Source organism: Anopheles bellator, chromosome 1 (assembly GCF_943735745.2).
Source record: "Anopheles bellator chromosome 1, idAnoBellAS_SP24_06.2, whole genome shotgun sequence".
NCBI classification, from domain to species: domain Eukaryota; kingdom Metazoa; phylum Arthropoda; class Insecta; order Diptera; family Culicidae; genus Anopheles; species Anopheles bellator.
In genome coordinates, this window is record NC_071285.1 from 43,103,591 (window position 1) to 43,116,840 (window position 13,250).

The following is a 13,250-nucleotide window of genomic DNA, read 5'->3' on the forward strand; positions in this document are numbered from 1 at the left end:
AATTCACTGATGAGCTCGGACTGTGCCAGAGACGGACTGATTCGGTGTTCGCTCTCGCTTCAGCATCAAGCCCGGGACAGACCGCAAGCTGAAAGTAGCTGGAAGTAAATTCCATTTACGGACCTTTCACACCGGTTGCGAACGGGGGCGAAAGGCAGCAGAAATCTTTTCGCCCTTACAAAACAATTATATATCTTGGGTAGTTCAAAACTAATCGAAGGCTACTCAATTGAGTGTTTTTTGTATCACAATCATGCAAAATAATTTTAACTTAATTATTACTTGTAATACAAACACAAATTCATCATGAAACTATTTTAATTCTCGCAACAAAACTTAATGTATTGAACTTGTGAACATAAACACAACTAATCTGTCAAGAGAAAAAACGTTTGTGGCGAAATTTAAAGAATGCTTTGTTGTTGTTACTGGTTGGCAAAATCTCTGAAATCAGTTGAATCGTTGCTTTTATATGATATGATAATATAATAAATGAACCAAAGCGACAGATTCGAATCAAACCATTGAAAACGAACTGCATTTGTCAAATTTGTTGGTGTTTTGTTTTTGTCCCGCTCTCGCACAGCAGTTGTAATTCGTAATTTAAAATTTAAACGCTTTTTTCGTATGAATCGTTGAGCAAATGCAAAGTTGATTTTATCATAGATTTTAGATTTTCACAGAACTGGTTTAGATTTTCATACGAAATTTGGATTAGTTATTCGTTCACTTATTTTTTCATACAAAACCTTTTCTTTAGGTTTCCATTCATTTGAATTTTCTCTGCAACGTACGCAGCCACTAAAAATTTGACGTTTGTTTGGCATTTCTTATCGGCGATGCGAAAGTTCGAATGTTCCGTTGGATATGGACAATTATATGGAATACTAGCAGACCCGGCGAACTTTGTTCCGCCCCAAAGGCATTGAGCCCCTGGTGATAGAGCAGTCGGTAATGCTTAACAGGAACCAATAATTTCGTACTCGTTACAATAAAAGGAGATGTAGAAACTGACGTTTCTCGGAGATGTAATTACACTTACGCAGATCTACAAATCTGAACAAACGAGCATCAATTTGTGAACAATTTTCAAACAAGTGCCAGTTTGTCGGGATCATCGGGATCCTCGGAATGAGAACTTAGGAAACTACCGCAACACGAGCTGGAAGCCAAATCAAACCAAAAGCAAACTGAAGGAAAAAAGGAACTGTTCCGTCATCAACAGTTCTTTTTAGATCAAACCCAAAATCCATTGCGGGGGAAACAAAATTAGGGCAGGAATTGGATTCGTTGGTATGCGTGAGCCGTGGAAGGCCAAAAATCTATTTTGGGAAAATGTAACTAAAATCCTCACTTTTAAAAAAGTATTTTGACCGTTAGCCGTTAGAACGCAGAGCAATATTTTCTTGCATCGAAATAGCTATATTTTCTTACATTGCAACAGCAATATTTTCTTGCATTGAAAAAGCGAGAGAAACGAGAGAGAAGCGAGAGAAAATACGAGAAAAAACAGAGACTGGGAACGCTAGAGAATTTTCTTCTAGTTCTTTGTTTTTTCTTCGTTTTGGAAATGCAAGATTTTGACTAAAAATGTAATTTTGACTAATAATGCAAGATTTTGACTAAAAATGCAAGATTTTGACTAATAATGTAAGAACGGGCAAATCTGCTAAGAACATATTTTAATTACTTGTAACTCGGAATCCATTTACGAAAAGAACCTTGGGATGTTTTTCATTAAATGGATGAGCATCTCCAAATTATGTTGTAACATAAATATCCAAAAACAATCAATTTCGCCGCAACTTGAGCAACAAATGAGTTGAGATTAAAACATCTTGTGGCTCCTCAGAGCCAAGTGTCCACTTTCCGCTCAAATGATGGCGTTCGTTTTCGGGGCATTTTGATGTACTTAATATAAACCAGCTTCTGCTATAAGCTTTCGGCCTAATATAAATTTAGATTTTCTACGATAGTTATTGGATTCCATTTGAGTGTCGGCCTAGTTTGTCGGATAGTCCGGAGATTATCCGTTGGTGGAATTGGAAGGCTGCATTTCCGAACCAAAACGGGAAAACTGTTATCCTAATTCGTGTTGCTTCATTCGTCTCTTAGTTGGCTATTGTAGTCTGTACTTGAAGTTGTTGCTGTTGATGTTTATCTGAAAGTATTCTGAAAGGTTCTTCTGAGGAAATTTAGTGTGGACAAAGTGTGGAGCCGCCGGAGGATTCAATGTCCATTTCGTTTTAGGTCCTTCAAAGTCTTCGACGAGGCGTGACGTTTCGATGTTGTCGAGATATTCCCGAAGTTCTCGAGGCGCTCCGACGAAATTGGTGCCGCGGTCCCTTATGAACTCAAGCGCATTTCCTTTCGGGCTGCAAAGTTCCGTATTGCCAGAATGCGTGAGTCGGTGGTTAGGCTGTGAGCCACCTCGATGTGGATGCCGCGCATCGTTAGCCCACCAAGATCACTCCCCACCGTTTCTCAACGCGTCTACCCACCGCAACGAACATGGGTCCGAAGTAGTCGATCCCGGTATAGGAAAACGGACGTTGGAATACCGCAAGTCGCTGGACGGGTAAGTTTCCCATGGCTGGGGAGACGGACCTTGCAGTACTGGCAGCGGCGTCTCAAAATGTTGTACGTGGCTCGTGAGTGCGGGACGTGGTATTTTAGCCGTATCTCGTTTAGCACGGTCTGATGGTTCTCGTGGCGATATCGTCGATGGTAGCTGTAGATAATCAGTGCTGGCGAGGGATAATCACGGGCCGCTTGGTTTCCTCACCGACCCAGATGCAGCGGCCGATCCTTCCTCGCATTCGTATTACGCCATTTTCGTCGATCATGGGGGCTAAGCTGGCTCAACGGACTATTGTTTTTGACGGTCTGCTTCCACGGGTGCTGCTGTAATGTGCCGATGTTGTAGCATTAACGTTTAGTCCTAACTAATAAAAGAAAGAAGTGATTAATAATTGTGATGTTTTATGATGTTTTAATGGCATAAATGAAACATGAACGGCAAATCTTTCGGGCACAGTAAAGCGGACGCTTTTAGATCATTATGTTCAGTACGTCATAAACCGTTTATTAAAAAAAATCACGATCATGTTTTAAAAAAGGGTTTACGTCTTATTTACATAGTAAAAGAAGTAATGCTAAGTGTTGAGAGTGTTGCAACCTCGGCAATCTCGACGAAGGTGCGCGTTTTGGGCGAGGTCCTATCGCAAAGGACATTCGTCCCGAGTTTACGCCGCCGCCAGAGAGTGTAAGTAAAAAAAGAAGATGATAGTCTTTTACCGCAACCGATTGCTTGTGTGTGTCTCTCCGTCGTGCCGATGTGACTCGCCGATGCACTGCCCGCGCACTGCCAATAGAGGCAACTTTGGAACGTTTGCTGAGCAACCCAAATCCCGACCGAGAAAACGACCGGTACGTATCCACGCCAGCCAGTCTTGTAATGTGGCAGTTACAGTAGTTTGCACAGTTCGTAGCGTTCCCCTGCGTGCGATGCCTTACGCCGTTGGCCAGCCGTCCCCGGAGAGGGACTGGAGGTTGGGAAATAAATATTAAATAATGGTTCCAGTCCGATGCCGAGACGGACGGGAGGCCCCCGGTCCGGGTTAAGAAGTCGCGCCGATTTATAGGTCCGGCGATGGTCGCTTCCGCACGTATTTGGCGAAGTAGTCCGGTCGCCAGCACTTGCACGAGCCAGGTATGAGGAACCAGTCGTAGTACAGGCGCACCTGGAAGCATCCGATCTCGTCGTGGCCGTCGCAGTGTTGGTTCTGCTTGGACGTGATCGCCGCTGCCGTGGCCTGCTGCTGCTGCTGTTGTTGCTGGTGCTGACTGCTGCCGGCAGCGGTGTCGTACACGTTGTCGGTCGGCAGTCCGGCTCGCTTCTGCAGGTACTGCTGGTAAGCCTGGAAGTCCTGAATTGAGGGAGCCGTTGTCGTCGATGTGGTCGTGGTGGATTCTTCCGCGTTGGGGTAGAAAATTTCCGCCACCAGCAGGCTGACCCAGCGGGGCGACGACAGACACCCACCGTCCAGATAGTGGCAGCGTGCCTGCAGACACCGCGTCACCTCGACCGTCTGGGTGAAGTAGCCTTCGTACGGGATCTGTACTACGTACCGCCACGAACCTTGGTAGTTCTTGGCGAACACGGGCGTTGCGTACTCGACTTTGGCCGGACAGGGCGTGGGGGGTCCCTCGTAGCGGGGTGGCGGCGGTGGATAGGCTGCTGCCTCTTCACGGCGCTCCGCCACCAGCTTGGTGCTGATCGGTTCACCCTGGATGGCACGGTACAGCGCACAGAAGACACCACCGCCGTCGCAAAACTTACGCGGAGCTCGGGGATCTTCTTCGCGGCGCTCCTCTTCAGCACGCATCGCCTTGCCCATCCGACGGCCAATGCTAGAGCAATCGGAAATGGACATAAAACAACATTCCTTTCAACGGGCCGTTCCAATTCGCAACATTCGTGAGGCGCTCTTACCCATTGTCGTCGAACTGATCCACCGGTTCTTCGGGAATAATCTGTGTCACTTTCGGGAGCGTGTCATCCGCCTTCAGCACGGGCAACGTTTTCGACAGGAACTTGAGCGTCTGGTTGCGGATCAGCTCGCTGTAGGTTTCGGAGAGCAGAGAGCCCAGTCAAAATGGGTTCGTTACAGTTTGGTCCGGGTTTGCGCGGATAGGCGCAACCAAAGCTACTCACAACGGGTACGGTTCCCCCAGCACGTTCTGCTTCATCGGGTTGCGCGGGATTTTGCCCTTGTTCAAATCGCCGCACAGGTTGTTGGCCGAAACGTACGGCTTCGGGTTGGTCGCCTCCTTGCACTCGATGTTGATATGTGTGTACGGAGGGGACCGCACCTTCGGAGGAACTGCTGACGGGGACTCTATGAACGCATAGTACCTGACGCGAAAGAAAAACCGCATGAAATGTGACGAACACGGCCCGTTATACGGTCTCGAGTACCTACCCCTCAGGAGGCTCCTCGGAATCCAGCAGATCGTCGCCCTTGATGAAAACCTGGCACCCGAACAGTAACTGTAACGGAAGTGCAAAAGAAGTGAGTATAAGCGTTTCGCGGAGTATCTACCAATTTCCCGCAGCCCGCCGAAGACTCCGCTGGCCGCGCTCACCCGCACCGATAAGATATAATTAGAAATCTTTCATTCACTTTCCGACCAGGCAAAGGCAAACACCGTCGCCGTGGCCAGGGCGAAGCATTAACTTTTGGTGCACTCTCCGTTTCAGTGCCCCAATTCACATTGACATGCGCCGCCCCAGCCCGCCGTCGCGTTATCGGATAGTGGGTGGTGGATCGCAATCCGGATCTCTTCTTCTTCGATCATTAACCGGTTTCGATGGAAGATAGTTTGCAAATGATGATGATGGCCACCCGACGGTCTTTTCTCTTCCGATCGAACCGATACACGCACCGTGCACGCTTTCTACAAGGCGCGAGGAAAATTGGGAACCAGATATCCGATCAAAGAAGTGTGTTAACCTGGTGCATGACCACCGCCATCGGTGGCGTACATAGCTTCACTTTCAATTTTTGGTTGATTTTGGAGCTGCTCAACAACCTCCAAAATTGCTTCCTTTCTCTGGCCAACTAGAAACATCGGCGGGAACACACTGCACTGCACTAACTCCGGTGCGCTTTTGAGCTCCTTTCTCCAACGCTTCCCCCAATGGTACACTAGGTAGGAAATGCTCCATAGACCCGATTTTTAAAAGAGTTTCATAATTCAAGTTTCTTAAATTTAAACACATCCTTCCATTTCCAATAATCTAATATCTGTGCCACATATTTATAGTGTATCAACGATTTTTTTTCGTGAGTGGTCTAGTTAAATAGCGGTGGCTTTACTAGATTAGCTAGTTTAAGGCTGCGATTAGCTAGTCTTCATGGGCCGACCACACACTTTAGGACCGTAAGACAGATAAGTAAGACAACGCTCCACTCACCAACGGAACAAATGCTGCACATTCGAACGGGAACCACTAACCCGCTTCTCAATCAACACCGTCACAGCAACGATCGCTAACGAAGTGATCTTATCCTGATCCTAAGGCTCGAAATCGAAACACAGTATGTTAATAGCGGTCCCATTACTTTTGACCACCACCGGAGGCTAAGCTCAATCTATCGCCAGACTGTTTGGCAGGGAAATGCAAATCGCTCAATAAAGTGTCCGCTAAAGATTGGCATGCCACAGTAAAGTTTTGGAGGACGAAATCGAAAATATGCAAATATTTCTCGCTCATCCATCGCCAAGCACACACGCTCCTATTTCCCGTTAGTAATTTACGTCAGAAAAAAAAACGGGAGAATGGTGAGCGGTACATCGATGAGATGAGCCCGGGCTGTGGGTATCCCACATTCCGCACGAGCCCGGGTGCTGCAGAGCCCCGGGGGGAGCCGGTGTGCTGCGCAAGCGTTGGTTTCAGTTTTCCCAGACTCGAGCAAGATAGAACAGCGACTAGTGGAACAACGAGTTATGCGTCCCGGTTCCCGGTTCGATCGGCTAATTGCCACGCGTACAGAAATCGAACAGAGGAGAAACGTTCGGACAAGTTCGTGGCCGCTCTAGAAGGGGTGTAGGTACAGTTACCGGTTGGCGGGTTGTGCTCCGGTTGGGAGCATCGGGCATACATCAACCCTGATTTCTTTGGCCCATTTCGAGGCCAGCCGCCACGAACGCATTGCCTCCGTCGATGATGCTAATCTTCGGTGCGCAGGCCAGCTTCGTTTCTGGTCCGCCCTACCGGTCGACAAGTCGGGCGAGCGCAATGAGCAACCGCCACCGCCATCCGATGCGCGGTCCCGGTCCGGATCATCACAGCTGCCTGGTCACCCTTTGAAGTCATAGACGTAGTGGTCGTGCGCCGGTAATATGATTGGTCTGTTCCATTTTCAAGCCGCCGCTACTGCACGGAAGAAGCTGAGCTCGGGTCCGGGAGAAAATCACTATATTTGGAAGCGGGCAGGTGGATGCGAAAAATGGGACCATAAACCTTAAACAACGGCGCAACGGTAGAACACACTGTAACGAGTGGCTACGAAGTGCGGCGAAGGAAAACACTACAAGCCGAGGCAAGTGTTGGAAAAATATTTACGGCTCGCGATGCTCTCCGAGTGCACTCGAACCGATATGCTGTTGGGCGCGCAAGTACTAACACGAGCTAGCACTTGAATTATATCGCCAGCTCGTTCCACGGAAGATATTTCGGTTTCCGGTCGCTCGTAATGATGTTTGCAGCTCATAATTTATTGCGCTATGTCGAAAAATGATACTCTAAACTATGTTCTGAATACCGCAAACATATTGCATTGCAAAACCGTGTCAAAAGAACCCTTCTCTGGATGAAACAATCGCAAAACTAACAATCCCTCGAAAAGCGGTAAAATAACTGAACGAAAGACTTAAATGCTTCTCGGGCGGCATGAGTGTACGGCTAAGCGACGAACCCCAATGAAATCAATCGTAGCACCACAAATGCTAATGATTCAACTCGAGGGCCAAAAGCACCCCTCAAAATGCCCGATTTGATACGCAAAACGGAGTACCAAAGATGGGCGAACCCCGAAAAGAACCACTGCGGTGCCGGGTGGTTCAAAGGTGGCTGGAACGGTGGAAGAAACCATTCCGTTCGTCTTTGCATCGATTAGCTCGACCTAAGGCGCAGGCGCTTCGACGGCCTGATCGAACACCTGATCACCTGGCAGGCGAGTGGTGCTTTGCTGCGCGGTACACGACGACGGCGGCGCAGTGCACACGCTGGGAAGGCTTCTTCTCCTTCATTAAAACGCAAAGTTAACCGTTCTTCTGGCAACGCTGACCTACAAACACATTTCACCGCCCGCCAATACCACCCGAGAGAGGCGAGTGCCCGAGAGCCGCCATCGAACCGGAACACCCGAACCAAACTGAACGCAGAAGGCAGAATGGCAATGGCCACGGCGGTGTAACGGTGTTTTTCTTCCCCGGTGCGGCTAGTGGACGGCGATGTTGGGCCACTCCATTCCGGGGACTTTTGGAACGGCCCTGGTATCAGCCTGCCCTGCCCACACCAATCTCCGCTAGGTTGCAGCATCCGGTGTCCATCGTTTGGCGATGCAAAAATACTATCAAAAAAAAAAGAGCGAAGAAAGAGAAACCGCGCGCCGCTGGTGACGCAGTGTGCTCGAAAATTTCATATCTTCATGTTTTTTTGGCACCGTTCTCAAGAATCAATGCCATGGGGCGCGGCGGCGGCGCTGGAACAACTTTCTCCCGATGGCCGACCGCGTGGAAGTGGGACGTTCGGAGCAACAAATTCCCAGCTCTCCGACTTGACCACGTCGGCCACACGCCGAGCGACCGCGGCCACGGCGGAAAGTAGAACAGTATTTGCATAGCTATTAGGGACCAATGCGTCACATGAACGCGCGATGCTTGTGACTTTTCCGGAGTCCTTCCGAATGGTGTGACATAAATTCTTGCCGCCACGAACGGTATTAGTATTTCACACTTCCGTTAGCCGTCGCGAAGACCCACAGAGCGGGGCCGGGAATCGTTTACTATGTTGAGGGAAGTCGAAATGGACGTCGAAACGCTATGCTTACCAGAAACACCAGGTACTTCATTGCTCCGCAATTATGGTGTTTGCGCTTTCTCGCTGTGTATCCGCGTTCTTCTCGTGCCACACGTGGATGCGACACGCTTGTATCAGCCCGGAACTAAACCAAAGCTCACTATCTGGTGAGCAGCGAGAAGTAACGATAACGGTCGATTGAGGCTTTCTCACACGCAACGGGTTCACCGCGGATTGACCAACAATAACGATCGCGCGGCCAGTGCTCGTGTGTCGGCGATCTCGTCCGCACGGTTCGAGCTCTGAAATGGGACTGGATGCGCTGGCAAGCCGTGCGCCACGGTGTACATGCCAGGCCGCCGGGACCCCACGGGTGGGGTGCCTACGCCCCCGTGGCCACTCCGCAGTCGTCGAGCGCGCTACATGCCGTGACGATGGTGTGCGTGAGTCGGTGTGCGAGAGAAGAAACGGAAATGTATGCTCTGGCCGGCTCCAGAAGTGTCTGTTCGTTCACCTTCTCTGGCCTTCACCGTGGCGATGAGCCGCATCAAGATTGCAGCAGCACGGGCCATGGGATGGCGGAGTGCTTTTCTCTCGTCTTAGGGGAGGTGCGTCAACGATGGGCTACCGAGCGATAACAGAAACGGAAACCCCGAGCACTCGATATCAGCGCAGCCACGGCTAAATGAGACTGTTGATTAATCAAGTTTGTTTTGTTCGTTGATTTGTTAAACGACGATTATCCGACCTAACTGCCAACCTTAACCCCAGTTTCCGACGGTGATCTAATCATTCCAATTACAATCCCAGTTAAACCCAACAACTATGTGTGTTACTGTCGAAAACGAAGCTCCAGTTGCTATTGCCGTAGCATTTGAATTGAAATAGAATATAAACTTTCCCGATTCGTTGATTAACATGCTCAACCTTTGCCGTCGTTGCTTGCTCGCCCTTCGGTGTCTTAATAAATCGACAAGATCGTTAGAACGACCGGTTACTCAAGTTCGATGCAGCTGTCGCTTTCACCAGCCCAGCAGCCTCCCGTGGTCGAGAACAGAATGCTGCAATTAACTTTATGGTTGCGTCCGGGAATTCTAGCTCCTCAAGCTCCCGCAAGACAGCATCAGGATCGGCTTGAATAATGTGGCCCCCTCAAGTCGGTCTTCAGAATTCAGTTTTGGAAGTGAAGTGCTTTCCCCGATCGGGGTTACGATGGGGGAGCTTACCTTGGTTTCTCTTAATCCGAAATCTACGTTCTCCCAGCGGGACATCAGGGCAGGTACTGAACCGGAATGAGGATCGAGATGGAATCGAAACTTTGTTTGTGTAAAAGAAAAGAAATGGTACAAAAGTAAATTGTCGACAAAAACGTAGCAAGAATCTAGCACGAATGTGGTGCCAACAAACCAGGAATGTGTCAATTCAATTTAATATGTTTCATTTTTCTGGTTAGTTTGTTTTTGTCGTTACCACATCACGGAATGCGCTAGACCGGGAATAGGGAAGCTAGTCTACCCACCCAACGCCCAGCCCAACAGGCACAGCTAGAGCGTGTCCGGGGGCATTAATAATGGTTTATGTTTTACAGTTATCACACCCCAGGTCGGACCGTTATCGGGCGATCTGGTATCGCTTGCAGTCTTCCACCGAATGGGGATTGCACAAATGATGTGTCAAAAGACTTAGCTGAAGTGCTGGCGGCCTAATGAAGTGATCAGCCGATTTGCGTTTGATCGGTTAAGTAATTAATCTTGGAATTATTTTTTCAGAACTTTGGACGAGAATTGGCCATCGGCCACGGCGGGATGCTTTCGAGCGTTGGCGGGCTCTCGTGTCCCCGTCGCACGTGGTGTGCGTATCCAAATAACGGGTTCAATTAGAGAGACGCAGGCATAAGGCTGCGTTGTACCGTTTCAGTCTGTCGCGTCTTCCTCGTTCCCGTTTCACACATCGTTTACCAATCGGAAATAATGTGTGCAAGAAGTATTATCGTTCCAGCGAGGCAGCCGTGAAAACGATACTGAGCCATGGAAACGTTCTTGGTGCCGTGCCGTTCTCGTTCTGGAGATTATTAACAGCATAATCGCGCCGGTCTTAAACGGTCGTCCTCACGCAATCGGGGTAGTCTAGCGGGCCTCTCGGGGGGGCACGCAGGTTGTATCGGGCTCTACTTCACGTGGCGATGGAACTGCACGGGAGACCAGCGTAGTCGGCGCGATCAACGGTATCCGGGTTATGCAACACACACGATGCTTGCTGCTGAATTGGCCATTTTAATCATTTCTTTCAGCACATTCCCACCGACGAAAGCGGAGGAGTTTCGCGACCGGCAACCCCTTTTTAATGATGATGATGAATGGTCGAGGGAACCACTCGGCATTGTTTGCGCATCAGTTCGCGGCCAAACTCCGTGCACCGTGAGGTTAATGTCCTGCGCGGTGGTCGACAAAGTACACATTTTTCAAACGGGGTCGCCATGCGTAGGGAACCTGAGCGGTGTGGCCACTCTCCCAAAACCCGCACACGGTACGATAAGCTGAGGTACTCTGCCTTGGATACCGCCAGGAATGTGGAGCATCTTTCGGCCATCAATTTGGGTTAAAACGTTCCATCTTCTCTCTAACCCCGATCGGAAGTACCCTATAGCGCCACAGTGGGAGCCTAGAGAGCGGGGAAGTGCCTTGCGCCCAACCACAGCTAGCCGGAGACCATTCTGTGCCGGAAAGTGGTTTCACTTATCCACAAAACATTACTACTTAGACAGACAACGGCCACACTGTAGAGCTCGGGGGCTCGATTTTGGTCTAGTTATTCAAGACTACTCCCATCTCAGCGCCACTTCGAATGGCCCGGCTGCTTTCGCGGACGTATTTCTAGCTATGGAATTGTTATTTTTGCTGCGTTTGTCATTCTGACTCCAAAAATACCACAGCAGCGAACTCTCTAGCTCTCTACTCTCGTTACTTTTTGTTGGACGATAAACACCATAGAATGTAATATCTGTAAATTAGTTTAAGGTTGCCAGTCAAGGTGGATGCCAGATGCTCTCGTTTTGCAAATCAAAAGCTAAAAAATAAATAAATCAATGAATAAATTAATAAATTTTGCTTTATTTCGTTTGAAATATCTCGCCAGAAGTGAACATTCCAGAAAGGTTCTATCAACAGTGTGCAGCATTTCTTCGGTTAAAAACTACGCCGATCTTGCGCTTCAAAAGCAGCTCTCCGGTACCTGAAACATCTTCATTACGCCGGACGACCAATAGCCGACCAATCCGTAGGCCAAAGATGGAACAAATCGGTCACTCGGTTGGCTGGCGAGGAGCGGTGCCGTTAGGTCTTCGGGCGGACACGGTTGTGCGAATGGTGCCGTTTCGGTAGTGAGCTTCGCGCAGGGTTTGAGGCTGCGCGGAGCCTCTAACGGAGGAACTCGAACGTGTGCCCATCCCTACACTACCTGCTGGCTTGCTAACGACCATACGAGCCGATCGTCGGTAAATGGTTAAATTATAAGATAAATTTCGCCCAAACCAGGCATAGTGATTCCCTATCTAGCATCTTATCGGCTTATTAGGGACGCACACAAGGAACCGGCTATCGATCGTGAAATTAACTATACAAACGGGACGATTAAGATGTTCAAAACTGTGCACAGTACTCATCTCGCTGATTGATGGTCGATCTACACGAATGAGAAAAAAACAACCACAAGCATCAGCACACGATCCAATCGAACGATGACGATGACGGTAGACCAATCACGCTGAACAGTGAGTCAGCGTCGGGCAAAGAGGACAATAATCACAATAAGCATTCAACTCCCTTCTGGAACACCAGGACTCCCTTCACTCCCTTAAACTTGAAAATTTGTGAGTCCCATTTATGGGACCCAACTTCGCCATGGCTGCAGATAACGATCGCTGATCCGAATCAGCAGCACATCGTGTACATCAAATCTTCTCGTCGGCAGCAGCTTTCCGGTTGAAAGTTTATGCCACTACCACCTACTACCAACTGGAGGCTGATGATGACCTCTGGATGGTGGTGCGCGTTGTGTTGCCCTATTGTTTCTCAACGGTGTGGAAAATGGAGCATCACTTCGCTCGGTAACTGGCACACCCAACATCGTCAATTTGGTCCCGCCGCTAGCTGCTGGGGCTTTAGTGCGATCGCCCCCGGGGGAAGTGGAACACGGTTTTCCAGATTTATCTTGCTTTCTTTCGGCGATAGCGGCAGAAAATAAAACATTTACCCTGATTTAATGTTTTGCATTGCAAATCGGACTATTCCTGCAATGCGACGGGTCATCATCGCGTCGCCAGTTTGCCCAATAAAATGTAAAATCAAACAGCCGACGATTTTCGCCCAAGTTTCCTGCTCCCAAAAACACCAACCTCGGCGTGTTTGAGGAAGTTCCACTAAAATTTAGGTTAAACACTCTTTGGCCAAACGGCGCGTTGTTGTGTCACCTATTTCTGCGCAGCGCAGGAATCGAGAAAACAAAACCCCCAACGAAACACGAAAAATGATTTGTAGCAGAATCGCCGAGGAACTTTCTACGTGGACAGGAGATGGCGACGATGCCTAAGCTGACCAGAATCAGGTGGATCCGTCGTCGAGAATCGTGTCCGTCGAGTAAATAGAAAGTTTAACTTTGGGCA

The 13,250-nt window shown here is 49.0% G+C and overlaps 1 protein-coding gene across 1 annotated transcript; it reads right to left on the reverse strand.

Annotated features, from left to right (window-relative positions):
* Positions 1 to 3,638: 3,638 nt before the first annotated feature.
* LOC131205218 (uncharacterized) lies at positions 3,639 to 8,642 on the reverse strand. The gene is made up of 5 exons (XM_058197232.1): positions 8,622 to 8,642; positions 4,986 to 5,053; positions 4,718 to 4,918; positions 4,496 to 4,624; positions 3,639 to 4,413 (listed from the first exon to the last, which is right to left on the reverse strand). Exons 1-5 carry the CDS (start codon positions 8,640 to 8,642, stop codon positions 3,639 to 3,641), a joined length of 1,194 nt encoding a protein of 397 aa, XP_058053215.1.
* Positions 8,643 to 13,250: the final 4,608 nt, after the last annotated feature.

What these genes read in the sequence shown, in the direction of transcription:
- LOC131205218 (XM_058197232.1), bottom strand. Translation starts at nt 8,642, where the DNA reads ATGAAGTACCTGGTGTTTCTG. An exon ending in TGAAGTACCTGGTGTTTCTG is followed by an intron (nt 5,054 to 8,621) that starts GTAAGCATAGCG and finishes CTTCCGTTACAG; the next exon opens with TTACTGTTCGGGTGCCAGGT. An exon ending in GATCAGTTCGACGACAATGG is followed by an intron (nt 4,414 to 4,495) that starts GTAAGAGCGCCT and finishes CGATTGCTCTAG; the next exon opens with CATTGGCCGTCGGATGGGCA.